We start from the raw sequence: 19,940 nt of genomic DNA on the forward strand, positions 1-19,940 counted from the left end.
CCCCCCACCCCTACAAGCAATCCCTTCCTTTCTGGCCTGAGCCACCCATGGGGGCCTGGGCCCTGCCTGTCCATGGGGGCCAACTCGAAGAGCCCGTGGTTTCATGACCCACCTGGGCAACTTGACAAGACCTCATCTCTACAACAAAGTAAAAAAAAAAAAAAAATTAGCCGGGCGTGGTAGCACGCGCCTGTAGTTCCAGCTACTCAGAAGGCTGAGGTGGAAGGAATGCCGGAGCCCAGCAGGTCGAGGTTGCAGTAGCCGGAAGCAGCCACTGCACTCCAGTTTGGGTGAGAGTGAGACTCCAACAAAAAAAAAAAAAAAAAATTCGTAGTTGAACACAAAGAGTACCAGTCTACTACCAGGGGGAGGTGAGGGTCACCTAGAAGCCCAAACTTCGCCTACATGCAGCATTTTTTTTTTTTTTTTTTTTTTGAGTTAGAGTGTCACTCTGTAAACCCAGGCTGGAAAGCAGTGGCACGCTCACAGCTACTGCAGCCTCACCCTGCTGGGCTCAGGCAATCCTTCTGCCTCAGCCTCCCAAGCAGCTAGAACTACAAGTGCACACCACCACACCAAGCTAATTTTTTTGATTTATTGTAGAGACTGGGTCTTGCAAAGTTGCCCAGTCTGGTCTTGAACTCCTGGATTTAGACAATTCTCTCACCTCCACCTCCTAAAATGCTGGGATTACAGGTGTGAGCCACTGTGCCCGGCGAATGCAGCCTATTTATGTAGTAACTCCTCACTTGTACCCCACAACTCTATAATAAATAAATAAGTTTTAAAAATAATCCAGGCGCAGTGGCCGCAAATTGCATTTCAGTATCTATCATCAGTAGTCCACCTCAGACCTGAATTTTTTATGGGTCATTAACAAGATCCTAAAGCCAAAAAGAAATTCCTCAACCCTGAAGCCAAGACCTCATCTCACCCATGCCCATTCATTCACCACACTTCCATTTCAAATCTGACTTCAAACTGGGAGCACCCAAGAGAATAAAGTCCACTCACCTCCACGGACTGGGAAGGCATCTTCAGTTTGGTGAGCTTGGCTCTGGCAGGCACTTTCAGGTCGGTTTTCTCAAAGTTCTGCTGTTGGTAGTCCTCTGGCAGCGGCTTCAGTTCGGGAGACTCACTGGGAGCCTGGTCTTGACCATCCATGGGCCGGACATAAGCAGTAGGCTTCTGCTGCATGGCCACACTTTTGGAGGGGAGGGAGGGAGGTGGAAACGTCTGAGAAGGTGGCTGGGGGGGGGCCACCAGACTGTCTTGCGACGTGTCCTTATCACGGATCTTTACCGGGAGGTCCTTGGGAGACTTGGTTGGACAGTAGCCCTTGTTGTTACTGTTGCTGCTATGCATCTTGCTGCTTCCCTGCATTCTAGGAAGGGTTTGCTGGCTGGAATGTAGAGGGGACAGAGGGGGCACCGGAGAAGGCAAGGAGGAGATTAAGGGAGATAGCGCCCTCTCTGGAACCAAGCCTGTCACTGAAGCACAAGGGTCTCCGCCTGCTCTTTGGTCACCTTTTTTGTGATGGCCAGAGCTATAGCTCTCCTGACCAAGGGGTTCTTGGGTCAGGTGCTGGCTGTCCGGTGGGCCGAAGCTTTTGGCATAGAGACTTGGCATCGGTTCCATTCTTGGCTGCGCCATCTTTGAATTGTGGCTAATGCTGCCCACAGGAAGTGGTCCGGACGTGGGAGTGTGGATGGACGAAGGGTGGCCACTAGTGTGGAAGGTGTTGGGTGGAAGGCTGACTCCCTTGTCAGGAAGCGCAGGATACTTGGGTTTCCCCAGTCTGTCTTCAGAAACGTCCATGTGGTGTGTATGGGACTTCGGGCTCAGGAACTCCTTTACTTCCTCATAATTTCCCAACATGTTCTGTAACCGGCTGGAGAGCTCATCACCTTTTGCTTTCTGGAAAAAGATAGCAGAATTAGAGAATGAAGGAAAAAAAAAAAACCTAAGGAAAACTATCACTTAATGATTTCTGTTACATTAAGGGAAAAAAATCCTCCATTTAATGTGTAACACACAGAATTTAAGTGCGCAGTTTTAACTTAACTCCCCTGATGGCAAGTCTTCCATGGACACATACTACTAATTACAAAAGAAAACTACAAACTTCTGTCACTCTGACTTACCACCTTCAGAGAATTTTCGTATTTTGTTTTCAAAAACAATCTCCGGAATAATTTATCTCATTTTCACAGTTGTGACCCTTATACAAACTCAATTACATAGACTCATTTCATCAGAGATCAATCAGATGTTCACCTTCTAGCAGTCAATACCTTGTAAGGCTCTCCAAAAAGGGGGATCTTTTCAGGAAACTCCTCTTTCTCTTGGTGAGCTTCCTGGTTGCGTCTTTCCTTCTCTCTAATTCGAAGCAGGTTTCTGTCATCATTGTATAAACTGTTTCAGATGCCGCAAAAGAACAAAAACAATAAAATTTATCTATGTGGACCCAAGTTTTCTTGTGTATACTTACATACATGTATAGAGGGAGGCAGGGACAGTCTAGGAAGAGGCGATGACAAGGGATGTGATTTAAAGAAAGAGTGAGTCCCTTAGCCCACTCCTAGATGAAGGCTGCAGGCAGTTGGCCATGAACCTCCATCCTCAGGTCCTAGCTCCAGAAACCCAGACATTCACTCCGGGCTACAGTCTCAGCTATGGCTCAGGCCTGACTCCAAACTGAACATTCTTTTATAGGCAGTGTGGAACTGAGGTGAGATTAACGACATTTTTACTCTCAGCTTGCAAAATAGGGGGTAGAGATAGCAGCTTTTCATCTGAAGGAGTCAGCAGGATGTGAACTTTCAAAATGCTGTTTTCCTGGATCAGTTTCGTAGATTTGGGAAGATTAAAATCAAAAGGCTTATTTCATAATTAAAAGATTACCAGGCACCCAAAACAGTATTTACTTTATTCTCAGCCTGTTCTACTGGGAGTGTCTTGGCATGTAAATACCACCCCCCCACAAATGACGTTTATTTCTCATTTCAAACGTCAGGGATGAGAAAATTCAATTACAGATGTCAGCTCTACCTACTGAGACACCTCTGCTTAACCACGTAAGAATGTCCCCTAAATCATCAGCCCTGGCACCAAAGGGGTTAAAACGCACTCCCTGAGAAACATCCCAGAGATGGAGAGGAAAGACTCATTCAGCATCAGAAACTGGCAGTTTCCCTGGCTGTCAGCCGCACTGGTCACTCCGACATTCACATGTGGTGCCTAATAAATGCTTAAAATAAGAGCCATCCCATGACTTTTGTCTTCATAGATTTGCTTCTGTGAAATCTATTGACTCACTTCCCCAATGCCATTTGAACAGACAGGAAAATACCCAATTCTCTAGCCAAAGTTGTGGGTGCCGTTAAGTTCTAGCCCTGAAGCCAGGCACTCTCCCCACCTCTTCCCTGGCTTCCTTCCTCTCTCCTGGCTGCTCTTTCTTCCTCAACAAGAGCCTCCTGGTCTCCCTGCCTCGCCACATCTTCTCATTCTAATTCAGCCTTCTCATAAAAAGAAACCCAGACTAAAGCCACGGCCCTCATGTCACTACATGTATTTTAAAATAAGCAGTTGATGGCTATTGACTACTGTGGAGTAAGTGCTACATCATGGCTTTGGCATTCAAATCCCTCCATCATCTTGTACAGATCTACTCTCTAGAAATCATCCCAGTGTCCCCTGCTGGCCTGCCATAGGCATTCTACTTGACAGTCAAGTTCCCCAAACCTACCCAGCAAGGCAGCCTCTTCCTCCAAGCTCCACCCAACCCTCTCTACTGAAAGATAACCAATTCTTCCAGGAGCAGCTTCCCTAGTCAGTGTGACTCTTACCAACATCTCTGTATTCCAGTCACTCTGAACAACTCTTCAGTGACACCCTAGACTTTCATGCTTTCCTGAGAATCACAAATTTCCACTGCCTCTCTCTCCCACATACCCCACCCCACATCCCTAGCTTTCTGCTTCCAGTAAATCTCAGGAGTGATTCAAATGCCACTCACTGTAATATCCACAAAATGTGTGCTCACCTAACACATCGATTCTCTCTCTGCTCCCCCCTCCCCGCTAGGATAGGAACTCATCAAGCTAGAACCTCTTGAGATGTCTCTCTCTTGGTGATGAAGCATTGTACTTTGCATTACATATTTTTAGATTAAGAAACAACCACTATGCTTACAGTGTATTTTTTTAAAACCTACAATTCTTTTTCTAGACTTATGTCTGGAAGACATATGCAAAAACTATTTTTAAAAAGTATAACATCTAAAACTGATCTGCTGTTCTCACAGTCTTTCAATCCACGGGGGAGGGGGGCACACTAAACTACCTGAATAAATTTGCTAGGATGTGCTAGAGGAAAGTTTTGTTCAAAAAAAATTCCTAGATGATAGATATCACAATATCAGATTTCAAGAGAACTCTCATAACCATAAGTTTTATGCTAATCAACATACTTAAGAGGAGAAGAAATTAACTCAGAAACTGGCTGTGAGTCTTCTCTAAGTCTGAATCTCACGTGTTGGGACAGGTACACTCACTTCTGCTTGGCAGTAGCACAGTGGACTTGATGAACACATGAGAATTCCTTTCGGATTGTTTTATGATTTCGGTAGTTCCTCTTGTTGGTTCAAAAGATCATATACTATTAGCATATGACCATGGAAGCCAAGTAAGAGGGGCTAATCAGGAATTTTTTTTTCTTTAAACTGGTTTTACAACCACTTTGAGTCAGTTTGCAGGGAAGAGCTGGGCATCCAAGAATCCTCTGAGTGACTTGAATGTCCAAGTTTTATATCCCCAGTCTCCCCTGTGCACACACATACCGCGCAGCAGTCAGGACAGGCTGATGAACAAGTGGGGTCTTACCAGAAGCAGGGACTTAACTGTGCTTATTACTAAGGGAGCACTCTCTCTGATACTGTCAGTTTCAACAGTGGAGTCCTCAAAGCTGGTGAGTGCTCACAGCCTTGGGCTTTGCATCATAAGTGCTACCTCTGTCTCAGAGAGGGGAACTCCAAATGACAAAATTCTCAATTGAGGATCAAAACTGAGGGTGTGGCACCTGCACCTCAACTCACAGGCTACTCAGGGTCTTCATTCAATTTTCCCATCATTCCACATACATAATTATCCTTCAACAAAGTTACACTGGCTTAAAATTACTAAAACATTTTAAAATCAATCAGCTCAGCCTTACCTCAGCTTCAGTTGGGTTTCTCCACACTTCTAGATTTTCATTCCAAAATAATGAAAACTGCTACAGAAATAGCCAGAAGAACTCAATTAGGCCATTCTTTCACAAAATTCCTAACAGTGGCTTATTACTATGTGATTCTAAAATCAAGATGCTTCCCACAGGGAGGAAATCCTATTAAACTAAGGATCCTGGTTAATTAAGGTTTTGCTTCATTGGTTCCAAAAAATATTAAAAACTCACACCAAGATTTTATTGGCAGACACGTACTTCTAAGCCAATTCTGAGACTTTTTTTTTTTAATTTGTCATCAACCTTCAATGGAAAACTCTAAGTAGTGAGTTAAGAAAGACATCTTAAAGATCCCTAGGAGGATGAGTTTTATGAGACCCAGTCATAGTGAGAGAAATTCACTCTCCCCACACTGAGCTGCAAGCCCCCTTAGGATCTCACTCCCCAAAGCTCCTGGCAGGGCACAGGAAGGCTGCAGAAACAGGCAGTTCCCAGAACAGAGGGTGGTGCGTGCTCCAGTTCTAGGTGGGCACCTCTCTCCTTGCAGCTAACAGAGTACTGCCAATCACACTGGGCAGCCTTCTGGCTTGTTTGGCTTTTTGCTTGCTGCAAATCAGCAAAGGCTCAGGGAATGGTTTGCTACAAGTTCCTAGGCAACTTTTTTCACAAATATTTTTTCTTAATTCCATTTTGAGATCAGGGAAAATGTAAATCAATACACACACACACACACACACACACACACACACACACACACACACACACACGCCGGGTGCAGTGGCTCACGCCTGTAATTCCAACCCTTTGAGAGGCCAAGGCAAGAGGATTGCTCGAGTCCAGAGGTTCGAGACCAGCCTGGGCAACTTGGCGAGGTCGTGTCTCTATAATAAATCAAAACATATCTGGTTGTGGTGGCTCATGCCTGATGTTCCAGCTACTCAGGAAGCAGAAGGATTGCTTGAGCCCAGGAGGTCGAGGCTGTGGTAGCCATGATTGTATCACTGCACTCCTACCTGGGCAGCAGAATGAAACTCTGACACACACACACAAATTCGTAGCATGACACACACAAATTCGTAGCATGAGTAAATCTGTGTTCGGCCTACACAGATCATTGATTTTTAAGCCAACATGTAAATAAGGAAGGAATGGCTGGCAAAAAAAATTTAAATAAGGGAATTTTAGGAAGCAGCAAATGTCTTCCATGATTCACAAACTCTGTAATTAGCTTTGAATAATCACAAGTTAACTATCACTTTAATTAAAGGTAGCTTTTGGGGGGGGTCCTATGTTAAGGAAAAACGCCTTTTCATTCTCATACACACCCAGGATAACCTCCTCCCATTATCCGTCTGGCCAGACTTTCTCACTGATCCAAACAGTGAGTAACAAGTACTCCTTGGCTGATTTCTACATAGCCCTGTGCATTAGCTAAGAGGTTCTGAAACTTGACTGAGTCAGAATCACCTAGAGGGCCTGTCAAAACACAGATCCAGAGACATACAGAGTTTCAGGTTGGTATATCTGAGGCAGTGCCTGAGATCTGTATGCTGAACACATTTTCAGCCCTGCAGGGTATGCGAGAGCACATACTTTCGGAGCTCACCACAAAACAAAAGCGACTAGGCACAGTGGTGCATGCCTATAGCCCCAGCACTTTGGGAGGCCAAGGCGAGAGGACTGCTTGAGCCCAGGAGTTTGAGACCAGCTTGGACAATATAGTGAGACTCCATCTCTACAAAAAAATAATCAAAAGACTAGTTGGGCACTGGTGTGTGGCTGTGGTCCCAGCTACTCCAGAGGCTGAGGCAAAAGGATCACCTGAGCCAAGGAGAGCGAGGCTGTGGTGAGCTGTGATCATGCCACTGCACTCCAGCCTGGGCCACAGAGTAAGACTCTGACTCAAACAAAACAAAACAAAAACAAAAGCAACAAGGCCAGCAACAGCAGCAGCCTAGCCAGGAATGGCACCACTTAGCACCTGCTACTCAGTCAGCACTGATGGAGGTGTGTCACCTCAGTCTACTGCTTAAACTTCACAAGAGTGGGATTGTTAACCTCACTTTCCAAGTGAAAAAGCTCAGAGACTGACTTGCTAATAAATGGTAGACCCGAACATTCAAATGCCCAGCAACAAAGCTTATGTTCTCAATCACAGTGCGGCCAGCAAAGCTTGCTGGCTGCCTTAAGCAGGGTGCTGATGTCAAAGAAGGCATGCTAACGTGTGCTCACTCCTAATCACTCACGATGCCTTAGTCTCCATGAAGCGCATATACAGTTTAATTATTATTCCTGCCAGCACAGCAATCTCAAAGGACCAAACAGACGGCCCCTTTGAGACAAAGACAGCCAACAAAAGGAAGTTGCCTTTCAAGTTATTAAAACTGCCACAATTCTTATTGTAGAGCCTAATTAAAACATACAGATTGGACGTTACTGGCCCCATCATAACTCAGGCTTCACAAGTCATCTCCAATGTGCAAAGGGACTCTTCACCTTTTTTTTTTTTTGAGCCAGGGTCTCACTCTGTCACCCAGGCTGGAGTGCAGTGGTGTGATCACAACGATCATGGCTTACAGCAGCCTCGATCTCTTGGACTCAGGTAATCCCTCCACCTCAGCCTCCCAAGTAGCTGGGACTATAGGTATGTGCTACTATGCCCAGCTAATTTTTTTATTTTATAGAGACATTGTCTTGCTATGTTGCCCTGGCTGGTCTCAAACTCCTGGGCTCAAGCGATCCTCCATCTTGGCCTCCCAAAGTTCTGGAATTACAGGTTTGAGTCACCACACTTGGCCCCTTCACATGAATTTTTTTCAAGGACAGGCTGTAAATAAACTTGTACTAAGAAAACCATAATATGCCCAACATGACACCCATTAACTTCTGGCTGGATGATCTAGGCCATGTTCCTAGGGCCCCAGGTCAACTTCCTGGTCAGCCCAAGAGGCCCTATCTGGGGAGAAAAAAGAACATTAAGTCACCTGGTGGTTCAAAGCAGCTGACAGCCTACAAAACAAGTCCACATACTGAAGTGCCCCACGTGGGGAGGGTCCAAACACTGACCAGACATCATGGTTACACCAGAAGTCTGCAAAAGTATCTTCAGATAGGGAATCACCTTCCCTTTCAGTAGCCAAGGCAGTTCTTGCTTTCAGGTCATATACCAACGTCTACCATCTTAAAGGTTCAACATAATACCTCAAAAAGGTCTCTACAGCACACCTTAGGTATTTGTTAAGTGAACAACTAGAAAGGCCGATGGGGAAGGCCACAGCTTATGTCCAGAGCCAGGGGAGGGAGCAGTCACCTAGGAAAACCCAGCCTGCAGAACATAAATGCACAAGCCAATGAGGTGTCTGGATACTCCATGGACCAAATTCCCCACTCCCTCAGCACAGGAGCCTGAAGGGAGCTTCTGCAATCTAATGGGAGCCAGGGTCCTCTCCCTCTGGAGAGATGGTACAAATCCCAAGGAATTCCGAGCAGTGACTGAGCCCCCTGGATACAGTCATGGAGTCGATCCCACACTGGGGGGCCTGTCCAGACACATTTGCTCTGACTTTCAAGTGCGTCTCCCTGGGGGTACAGGGGAATGGGGGATGTACTGAAGAGACTGGGATGAAATATAAGAAGTTATCCTCAGTGAGAATCAGTGGGAGTGACTCTTTTCCCTTTCCCTTGCACTAAAAAAGGAAATAGCGTGTGTGGATGAGGACAAGACAGTCACAGAAAGGCTGAGCCGGGCATGAGATGTGGGGCGTGCTGGCCCTGGCATCGCTGGCCACAAGCACCTTCCCCAGGCTGGAGCCCACGGCTCTGCTGCTAAACTAGGTTAGTCATGCAGGATTCCCGAATGCCATTCAGTGCTGCCATGGCAACTCCCAGCCCACAGGGCTGGCTGTGCACAGCTGACTACCCATTTATCACCCTTGACTGGTCACTGCACATGGGACTTCCTCTGTTAGAAGTCACCAACTCTCCCGAAAACTCAAGGTGGACATTCCTATTCTCCCTTGGTGATGGAGTGCCATTTCTCCTGGGTACTTATTTTCAGAGGCATGGATGGGACTCCTGGCTGGAAGATGGGGAAATCCTAAAATCGACGGTGGACATAATCTCTGGAAAGGATCAGGCCTTGTTGCTCTTTGGAAGCACTCTGCCATGCTGATTTGAATGCACAAAGGACAGAGCAACACAGAAAATCCACAGAAATTGGGCAACCCTGGCTCAGAGAATGGTGAGGTATACACACATTTCACAAAGAGATGGAGGCAAAAAGACAGAAGGTCTGGGCTCTTCCTTGCGATGCAAGCAACTTTTTGATTTTGAAAGCCAACTCTCCCCTCCTTCCATCCAATCTCCCAGTCCTCTCTTTCCATGTCCCGACCATCTAACATCTGGAAAACATTTTCCACGCATAGACCTTATGAAAAAATATCATCAGACTCCAAAGCACCTTACTAGCTTGCCATTAAACTGTATCACTCCCAAATACAAATCAAACAGGAGAAATCCAAGTGGCTACATGTTTGAAGGCAAAATAAATGTGGCTTCAAAGAATGGAGAATTTTTTCCTTACTTCATATAAGTGAAAGAATTTGCAACAGGCTTTCTCATCTTAAGTCACTCAGCTTAATCTTCTGAAGTTTTTCACTCTTAATGCCTTCCGGCATCACCTCACAAGCACAATGTTCTTTCTGTTTACAAATAAACAGGGACTTAATCCTAAAACACAAAATGTTACTATCTGATTTTATATTAAAAAACTCCAGCCAAGTGCAATGACAAAATAGCATCATCTCTGCTATCTTCCTGGGGGAGCCCTTGGGGGATTATCTCAATGTATTCACACTCTTTACTCACTTGCTTGCTACAGAAAGTTTGGCCTTATTATAATTCATGATAATACTTTTTAAAAGTATTATGTGACCCCATTTTGCAAAATTCAATTGACCTTGAAAACACTGCCCACATAACTTCTTGCCAACTCACTCTCCTCTCAGAGAGTGACATGTGAATGAAATTCACATTCTTCAAACACTTCATAAACTCTAGAATTCAAAGTCAGTAAGCTACTTTGCATATCTTAAATGTATAATACAAGTTGTAAATTGAGAAAGACTCCACACTAGGCAAACCAAGCCTAATGAGAGACATCATATTGATTTACCTTTCAAAATGAGCCTACCAGGTACCCCTGCATGGCTGTTAATAAGCAGCAATGGTCTGAAAGGATACATGTCACAAAGTGGAGAAGGCTAGGGGGTAACGTGGTCAGGAGCATTTTGTTTTCACATTATTTTCACAAGAAAGTATATTCACTTATTATTTGTATAAAAGTTCTGATTTTTTTTAAAAAAAGATATACATATGGCAACATCAAATGGGGTTAGAGAAATGCTGAGGTGTTCATCATTTCTGCAGTAACTCTCATCAGAAGCTCTAGAAAAATGACTCGAATCCTAGTCTCAGTCTTAGATTGCTACCAAATAATTACAGACAATCTGCATACAGCAGAACTTCCCTGCCTACAGTAGATTGGAGATGTGTCCCAGAAGTCAAATACCAGCTGAGGCTTTTTAACTGAGGTAGTCGGTATAAACCCAATTTGTTTCTCTTAATAGATCAGATATGTTGAGGCTGAGAGAGGTGGCTCACGCCTATAATCCCAGTGCATTGAGAGACCAAGGTGGGAGGATCGCTTGCCAGGAGTTCAAGACAAGCCTGGGCAATATCGTAAAACCTTGCCTCTACATAAAATAAATATAAATTAGCCAGGCATAGTGGCTCACACTTGGAGTCCCAGCAACTTGGGAGGCTGGGGAAGGGGCATCGCTGGAACCCAGGAGTTCAAGGCTGCAGTGAGCCTTAATCACGCCACTGTATTCCAGCCTGGGTAACAGAGTGAAACCCTGTCTCACTGAGCGGCATTATTTTTTCAACCTACAGATAGAAAAGCACAAGAACTTGTCTTCCTGATCAATTGGTTTTAAAAGAGTAGGGGAAATTGCGAGTGGGGATTGCAGCTCCAACAGAAAAGCAGGATGAATCGAAAAGAGCAAGATGAGTCCATGTGCTCCCTTGAGCAGCACACGAAGTTTCTCATCTTCCAAAAAGTCTTTTAAAAACTAGTGCTGACAAAGGAAGGCCATCACGCAAACAGAATAACCACACAAGCCACGCCAGTGAAAAGAAATCCCTCCTCACCTCAAAGATTGCACAAGCTACAGCTATGGCTTAATTAAACAGGTTTTGTAATGTCACATGGAACATAAACATGTGAATGCTACTGAAAAATTCCAGAAAATTCTGTCTCTGAGAAGGTCTACCTGAAATGTTGAGAGGGCTGACCTGCCATCAAGCGAAGGGACACACAGAAATGGCCCCATGATGACAGCAGGCTCCCCTGAGATTAAATCTGTCACCTGCCTAATTATGTACCTGTCCCCTTTAGTTATGAAGGCTCTTGGCGACAAGTGCCACGTGATTGCAGCCCCTTGGCCCTCCTCATGTGGCACCCAGCAGTAACACGGGCAGAAGCTGGCTCTTCCCCCTGCGAGGCTGGTATACACTAGGATCAGCCAGAGCAACAGGCTCATGACCACATTGTTTATCTCAAACACACAGGCAACTGCCCACGAAGGACCTAAGAAATAACGAGGCTAGCCAGGTGTGGTAGTGCACGCCTGTGCGGCTACTTGGAAGGCTGAGGCGGAAGGAACGCTGGAGCCCAACAGGTCGACGCTGGGGTGGCCGTGAGCATGCGTGCCACCGCACTCCAGCCTGGGCCAAGGAGTGGGACTCCAACTCAAAAAAAAGAAAAGAAAAGAAATAATGAGGCTGGTGAAATTCTACCTCATCACAGATATTTTTTAAATCCTGAAGTCACAAACTCAAAAAACATGTAGGCAAGCAAGACTAGGGTCTTTTTTTTTTTTTTTTAATGTTTATTTCATTTAATTCATTCACCCAACTTAAAAAAAAAATGTTTTGGGCATTAAATCTGTGAAGCATATAAAATTCAAACCAAGTGTTACGGGACATTATCACTGCTCAGGACGGAGCCCCAGCAGGCTCCCAGCATCTCTCCGCACACAGCTACCTCACTGATCTTGGTAAAAACCATGAATTGAATCATGTTATTCACCTACTGAAAACCTTTTGAGGCCAGGTGCAGTGGCTCATAACTACAATTCCAGCATTTAGGGAGGCCAAGGTGGGAGAGTTGCTTGAGGTCAGGAGTTGGAGACCAGCCTGTCTTTATAAAAAACATATTTTAAAAATAATTTTTAATAATAAAAAAAATTTAACCAGAAGAAAACCCTTTGAGCTCCCTGCTGCTTACAAGAGGAAAGCTGCTGGGTGGGTATGCCAAGGAAGGCCTCCATCAACTGGCTTCCGGCTGCCTCTCAGCCCTTCAGGTAAGAACACCCCCCCCCTCCTGGTATCTGTACACTGCCTCACCTGTCGACCCTTTGAGCCCAAGAAACTGGGGGGCTCGGGGAAACACAAGCCTTTTCTGCCTGTTTTCTAATGAATTCCTAACTTGTCTTTCAAAGGTCTTCCTCAGTGTCACTGCCTCTGTCTCTGGGCTACATCTGCTGCCTATGTTTACAGTCACCCACACTAGATGGACTTCATATGTGCCCACAGATTTACCTTCTCATGGGGAGCTACTCCTTGCAGGCAAGAACTATTCCTGAGGGCCCTGTACCTAGCACGGTGCTTAGCAACATCCCATGCTTCATACATATCTTTTTTTTTGAGTCAGGCTCTCACTTTGTTGCCCAGGCTGGAGCGCAGTGGCATGACCACAACCCCATGCCTGTAATCCCAGCACTTTGGGAGGCAGAGACTAGAGGATTGCCTGAGTCCAGGGGTTTCCGACCAGCCTGAACAACTTGGTGAGATCTGTCTCTACAATAAATAAAAAAATTAGCCGGGCATGGTGGCATGTGCCTGTAGTCCCAGTTACTTGGAAGGCTAGGGTGGAAGGATTACCTGAGCCCAGCAGACTAAAGCTGTGGTGGCCATGTTCATGCTACTGCACTCCAGTCTGGGCAGAGTGAGACTCCTACTCAAAAAAAAAAAAAAAAATTATTTTTTGCAGAGATAAGGTCTCGCTATGTTGCCCATGCTGGTCTCAAATTCCTGGGCTCAAGCAATCCTATTGCTTCGGCCTCCCAAGTTGCGGAGATTACAGACGTGAGCCACTGTACGAGGCCACTATCTTTGACTGAAATAATTATATTCAAGCATTACTCAACTTCAAATGATCCAGAATTCTGCCAGTCTATTTATTGTTTGGTGACAAAATATGATTCATTGTCTGACACCTAAAACCCATTTTACCAAATTGTTTTACCCATCAAATGACTCAAACCTAGAAGGAAGCTGACATCACCCTTTCCTAGATCAGCCAAGAAAGTAGCTTCAGGCTTGATGTTTATCAGTTAACGTTACAGATTTTATTCTTTAGTTCACTATACTTATTCATTAATCATAAAACTTCAAAGGCACTACATATATGGGTTACATATAGCAGGTACACATTTAAATAAACAGATTAGAATAATCTTTAAAAGATACTTCTAGGATGAAAACTTCAGCAATGACAAAAATCCCACACACACCAAATAATCTCTTCATGCTGCTATAAAGGCATCACAGAAGAAAACACAAGAAAATACAGGCTCCAGAGACAGAATTTTAAAATGCAAGTCAGAGTAAGTGGTTCCTTCCACCACTGACAGCCCTCCATCGGTTTCTTGAATCACTCAAAACTTAAAAATTAAAATTAGGCCGAGAGCTGTGGCTCACACCTACAATGAATGCCAGCAGTTTGGCAGGTTGAGGTAGGAGGATCGCTTGAGGCCAGGGGTTCAAGACCAGCCTGGACAACATGGCAAGACCCTGTCTCTATTTTTAAAAAATTAAAATCCAGAAGTCTGGCCTACAAGGCCCCATTCTCAGCACACTTCTCCTCAGTTGCTGCCTCCCAGATATATCATCCTCCTCACTCTCCCTTAAATACTAGTCACACTGACCTTCCCTTCATCCCTAGAACAGGCTGAGCTGTGCCTGCTGGTCCCATCTGCATGCTCTCCTCTAGCGCTCAGGACAATTGGCTCTCTTGGTATTAATATCTTAGGCTAAATATCAGCTCCTCGGCCAGGTTCCCCACCAGCAGGTGCTGTCTAGTGCTTCCCTTAAGCATGCTATCTCTTTCTATGGCTATCTAAAGTGACCCTGTCTGCTCATTTATCTGCTCAATTACCATCTGATGTCCCACACCAACCCCCAGGAAGGATGAAGCTGTTACTGATCAGTCCCCCTCCTCCCCTACTCCTTACTCTGCATTTGGCCCTAAGCCCCAGGCCATATGATGGAGGGAATTCTGCCTACCCAATCCAGGCACTCAGATCCAGAGATTCAAGTAACAGCATCTTCTAAGGAACAAAACAAAAACAAAACCATACATCTTAAAAATAAACATTTTCAAAATACCTAACTTTTTAAAAGTAGGCAGTTATAGTCTCTAAACTGATGAATACATCAACAAAATTTCAAGTCCCACACAGAAAACAAGAGAAAAACAAACCACTCCCAAATTTATCTTGTGTCTCAAGAGACTGCTGAAATACCCCAAGGAGGTTTTAAAGAGCAAGTCTTCTCTCAATAACATATTCAGGAGCAAATTTTTGCTTAACTTCTATAGTCCATAAGAGATCAAATGTACTAAGTAGATATTTTGTCACTTAACAACTAAAGCAGCAGATAATTCCACACATATACACCAAACTGTCAAGGCACACACTGTAAATCAGCTTGGAAAATGAGACAGGATTTACCATTCCGAAAGGAAGAGTCCCTCCCTGCGACTGAACTTCTAACACACACATTCCAGAGAACCAACTGCACCACACACAATAAGGAGAACCCCTGGAACTGGGCCAGTGTGCCAGGCTCAGCTTCAGCCAGAACAAACGCTCAGCATTTAAACCCGCTAACCAGCAGCAGAAGGTAACAGGAAAAGGCTTGAACGTAAGGAATGGAAGGAAAAGCAATGTCTGTGTATTGATAAGAACCCTGAGGAACAATGGGAGAATAAGGAAACTGGCAAGATGCAACTTCTTTCTCTAAAGAATATTATGAAACATTTATTCTTTCGATGAGTACACAGAGACCCATCAATACATTTTTCAATTATTGAATAAACAAAAACAAAAAACCAACCTGTGGGGCTCCCTCCCTCTCCACTGAAGCTCACACCATCCTGGGAGAGCATGTTCAAAACAAAATTCAAGGATCCTCCATCCTCCTGTCAACACACAACTTTGGGTTGTAGCAACCACCGTCAATTATATTTTAAACCTACTTAGGCTGCTGTGGACAGTCATACAAAGAAAGAAACTTCCTACAAGTTTTTTTTTTGGCTCCTAGCAAACACATGCATGAAACATGAAGCAGATATTCAACCTAATTTGCATATTATGCAAAGCAGACAACAACAAAACAGAAGAATAAATTGTCCACATGAATGTTTGTAAGGAACGTCTGCATTTCTTTTCTGTCCATCTTGACTTACATCTCCCTCCCTTTGGCTGTTCAATTACACACACCACGCTGGATTCCACAGGAAGAAAGTTTCATGTCACCACACCAGCAGCAGCTTCATTCCACAGACATTTCAAGTAGGAAGAACAGGGAGTTATTATAGGAGAAGGCTGGAAGCATGGACTGACTGGTATTTTATATGGCAACAAGCAACAATCACATTTCTAAATGTTCTCATTTTCATCCTAACCCCAGCTCACCTCCTCCTACCCACTGTAACTGGCATCTCCTTAGGCTAAACAGTAAGTCATTGTTTTTCTGAAGAAGTCTCCCTTCATCTGACCTCTGCTAAGTGGTGCTGGGAGCCTTACAAAGCTCATCAGGATCCTCTGGGCTGTATGTGGCCCAGTCATCCACACTTATGTGCAGAAATGTATCATCTTTGTGCTGGCACTTACCACTGGGCAGTTTATGTGCATCAAAGGGCACTGGTCCCCCACCTTCATCAATTCTAAAAAAATTACAATCTGAGAGTTTAATTCATTAAAAAAAGGTACACATGAGAACTTTTAGAGACTGTGTCCTTGAGAATGCTGTAAGTTTCATTTTTACTCTCCGAAAAGCAGAGGCTAATAATATCCACTGTAAGCCAACAACAGGCAAGCAATTAAACTTATCAAATATACTGTGATCATTTGTATTTTACAAGACCTCTGATGATAAAATAATTTCTTCCAACAAAATTATATTTTAGATATGATTTACATCAATCAAAGTTATTGAAGAACACCAATGCACTTATCTATGGTTTTGTGTACTCTAACTCAAAGTGTTAAGTCTCAGAATGAGAACAGAAAAGCGACTTCTTTCCAGTAAATACTGACTTCCTCTTATGTGCTAAACCTGAGGATGAAAGGGTAAGGTTTCCACATGTAGAGAGACGCACAAAGGAAGAAGCACAAAACCCAAACATGCTAAGAGGGACTGTGAGGGTTGGTGACAAGAGCTGAGGATGAAGGAGAAAAGCAAGAGCTCTCTGCAGAGAAGCCTGGGGAGATGTAATTAGGAGCAGGGGCCTCAGGGCAGAGTCCTGAAGGAGGAGCAGAAGCTTTACAAGAGGGGAAGAGGCCTCTAAGCCCCTACCCAGAGGAAGCATGTAAGCTGCGGGGAGTGATCACTCTCCATGGGTATGGGTACCCCTCTTACTCAACATAATTGTCTCACAGGTCAGGTCCAGAGCAGCCCTGATTCTCTGTGGGGATGACAGCTTCCTGCAGCTACCTAAAGCCCTGGGCTGCCCCAATTCTCTTTCAGAAGTGGCAAACCCCCAACTCTGGCCTGTGGGGCTTTCCTCGGCCTGAAACAGGGAACCCAAACTACTGTACACATGGAAAACTGTCAGATTTAGGGAATGAATGAAGGTAACATGGGTGTGGTTGTTTAGAATTCGAGTGAGTGAGTGAGTGACTGAGGCCTCAGATGATCATGCAAACAAAACTGACCATTCCTAGGCCCCTCTTGCTGCCCCAAAAGAGCTCCCTGCAGGGAGTGTGAGTCACTCAGCACCAGGTCTCCACAGGGCACCACTCCTTATGCAGAGGCTTGCTATGAAAAGTCTGCCCTGACCTCGTAATTCAAATGATTCCACACTTTTCAAGAACCTCCAGGCATCTCTGTTTGCTGAGCCAGCATGCACAATTCCACATATGGGGTGGGGGGGGTTCAATAGTAAATTTTAAATGAGCGTTTATAGTTGCACACTGCTACCCTCCAACTGTTCCTTAATTTCCTGACATGCTTAGACCAGACATTTCAAGACTTGTAAGTAAGTAAAATTAGTTCAAGGTTCAAGAAGAGTGAGACTACCAGTGACAAAGGGTGGAACTTTTTTTTAAGCATTTGTATTTGGGCCAGATGCGGTGGCTCACACCTGTAATCACACCACTTTGAAAGGTGTCAAGGCGGGTGGATTACCTGAGCCCAGAAGTTCAAGACCAGCCTAGGCAACATGACAAGACCTCATCTCAAAACAAAAACATTTGTTTTTAGCAATGATCAATGTTTAATTTTTGACTTTAAGGTGTACATTAAACAAAGTTAGCAAGAAATTAAAAGATGGACCAGCCCAGGGACTGGCCGAGAGCCAGTCTGGTCCAGCTGCCTGTTTTTATAAATAAAGCTTTTCTGGACCCCAGCGCTGCCCATCTGTTTACACACGTTTACAGCCCTCTGGCCCCACACAGCAGGGCTAAGTAGATGCAACACACAATGCACGCAGCAAAGCCCAAAATATCTCCCCATCTGGTCTTTTATGGAAAACGTTGTTGACCCATGGATGAGCCCCTAAATTAAGAAAGAAAAATAAGGGGTAACTTTTTCAAAGTTCATTTTGAGCCCTAAATTAGTAGTGACTGCTTCTGAAGTGCTTTCTTCTGGAACATTCACTCTTTCAGTAATCCCTATTTCTCCTTAGCTGCTTCCCTGACTTGAGGGGAAAGATGAAAATCCCCATTTTCACCTCTCATTATCTCATTTAAATGTCCTGCTCTCTTCTCCCAAAAGATAAGTATAATGTGAGGTAGGGTGGAGAGAGTCCAGCGGGTGGCCTCTCTTCGCAGTGGCTGGGGTCTGCCGTTACTCAGACCCTTCCCCATCTCCAAGCCTCTACTATGAGTAGCCTCCAAAGGTGTTCTGAGGAGTATGTCAGTGGAAGTACGGGAAACACACGAGGTATGAAACCATTCCACTCATGGTTCTAACTACACCTTAAATTGAATAACAGACTTTACGCTAAAATTTTGCAAAGGTCAGGCGTGGTGGCTTATACCTGTAAACCCACCACTTTGGGAAGCTGAGGAAGGAGGACTGCTTGAGTGCAAGAGTTCAGACTAGCCTGGGCAAAAAAGTGAGACCCTTTTTCTACAAAAAGTAGAAAAATTAGTCAGGTATGGTGGGTTCCTGCTTGTAGTCCCAGCTACTCAGGAGGCTAAGGCAGGAGGATTGCTTGAGCCCAGGAGGTCGAGGCTGCAGTGAGCCATGACCGTGCCACTGTATCCAGCCTGGGTAACTGTACTACAGCCTGAGTAACAGTGAAACCCTGTCTCCAAAACAAACAAACAAACAAACTATAATTTTAGGATGAGGCCCAGATCGGTGGCTCAGCCTGTAATCCCGCACTTTGGGAGGCCGAGGTGAATGAACTGCCTGAGTCCGTGGGTTTGAGACTCGCCTGGACAACTTGGTGAGACCTCATCTCTACAATAAACCAAAAAAATTAGCCGGGTGTGGTAGCGTGTGCCTGTAGTTCCAGGTACTGGAAGGCTGAGGTGGAAGGATCACTGGAGTCCAGTGAGTCGAGGCTGCGGTGGCCACTGCACTCCAGTCTGAGCGACAGAGTGAGACTCCAACTCAAAAACAAAACAAAAAATTGTAGGATGATACTAATGGAAGGGACAGGATGGAAGGGAGCCAGCAGAGCAAAAGAAAATATTAGAAGGCGCACTGGGACTGAAAGCTCCCGAGGCCACCTAACTGCCCCGAGCTATGGACTCCAGCAAGTGGGCGTGGTTTTTGGAAAATATGAAGAGTTACGCCAGTGGCTGCTATTAAAGGTCAGAACTCACTGTTCCTCAGTGTCCTGAGTCTTTAAAAGCCTAGTGGAAGGCTGCCCTGCTGAACCTGAATACCTTGATTTAAATAAAAGGACATCTTTCAGGTTAAAAAAAAAAAGAAGGAAACAAGTTAACAGCCACCATCACCTCAAACCTCCATCTTCAAATGGAGGTAGTGTCCACGTCCACATTCTTATCCCTGCTCCTTCCAGCCAAAACCTCTCTCTGCCACCTGCCCTCAGAGGACCCTGCTTCCTTTACCATGCCAGCCTGCTCACAAACTCTCAAATATTCCCTTACCATGGCAGCCTCCTCACAAACTGTCAACTATTCCCTTACAATCAAGTGGGGGGGGGAGAAACAGCTAGAATATTCATAACAGACATTACCAAAAGCTGGAGGATAACAGAAGAGAAAGAAACCACAATCAGTTAATTATTTGACTAACGAATTACAACAACGAGCCCAACTTCAGCCCAGGGTCCCTGGCTATCTACAAATATGCACTAGGTTACCTGGGAGGACATTCAGTTATCCCCAGATTTC

At 44.9% G+C, this 19,940-nt stretch overlaps 1 protein-coding gene across 1 annotated transcript in view; it reads right to left on the reverse strand.

The window, feature by feature from the left end:
- The window catches only part of LOC103257134 (AF4/FMR2 family member 1-like), a 104,689-nt gene that overhangs the window by 80,190 nt on the left and 4,559 nt on the right, over positions 1-19,940 (reverse strand). The window contains 3 exon segments of the mRNA XM_021710810.1: positions 1,015-1,917; positions 2,295-2,416; positions 16,155-16,294. Of these exon segments, the coding sequence (XP_021566485.1) occupies positions 1,015-1,917; positions 2,295-2,416; positions 16,155-16,294 (1,165 nt within the window).

This window comes from Carlito syrichta, unplaced genomic scaffold (assembly GCF_000164805.1).
Source record: "Carlito syrichta isolate Samal-C Ts95f unplaced genomic scaffold, Tarsius_syrichta-2.0.1 Scaffold301560, whole genome shotgun sequence".
Taxonomy (NCBI): domain Eukaryota; kingdom Metazoa; phylum Chordata; class Mammalia; order Primates; family Tarsiidae; genus Carlito; species Carlito syrichta.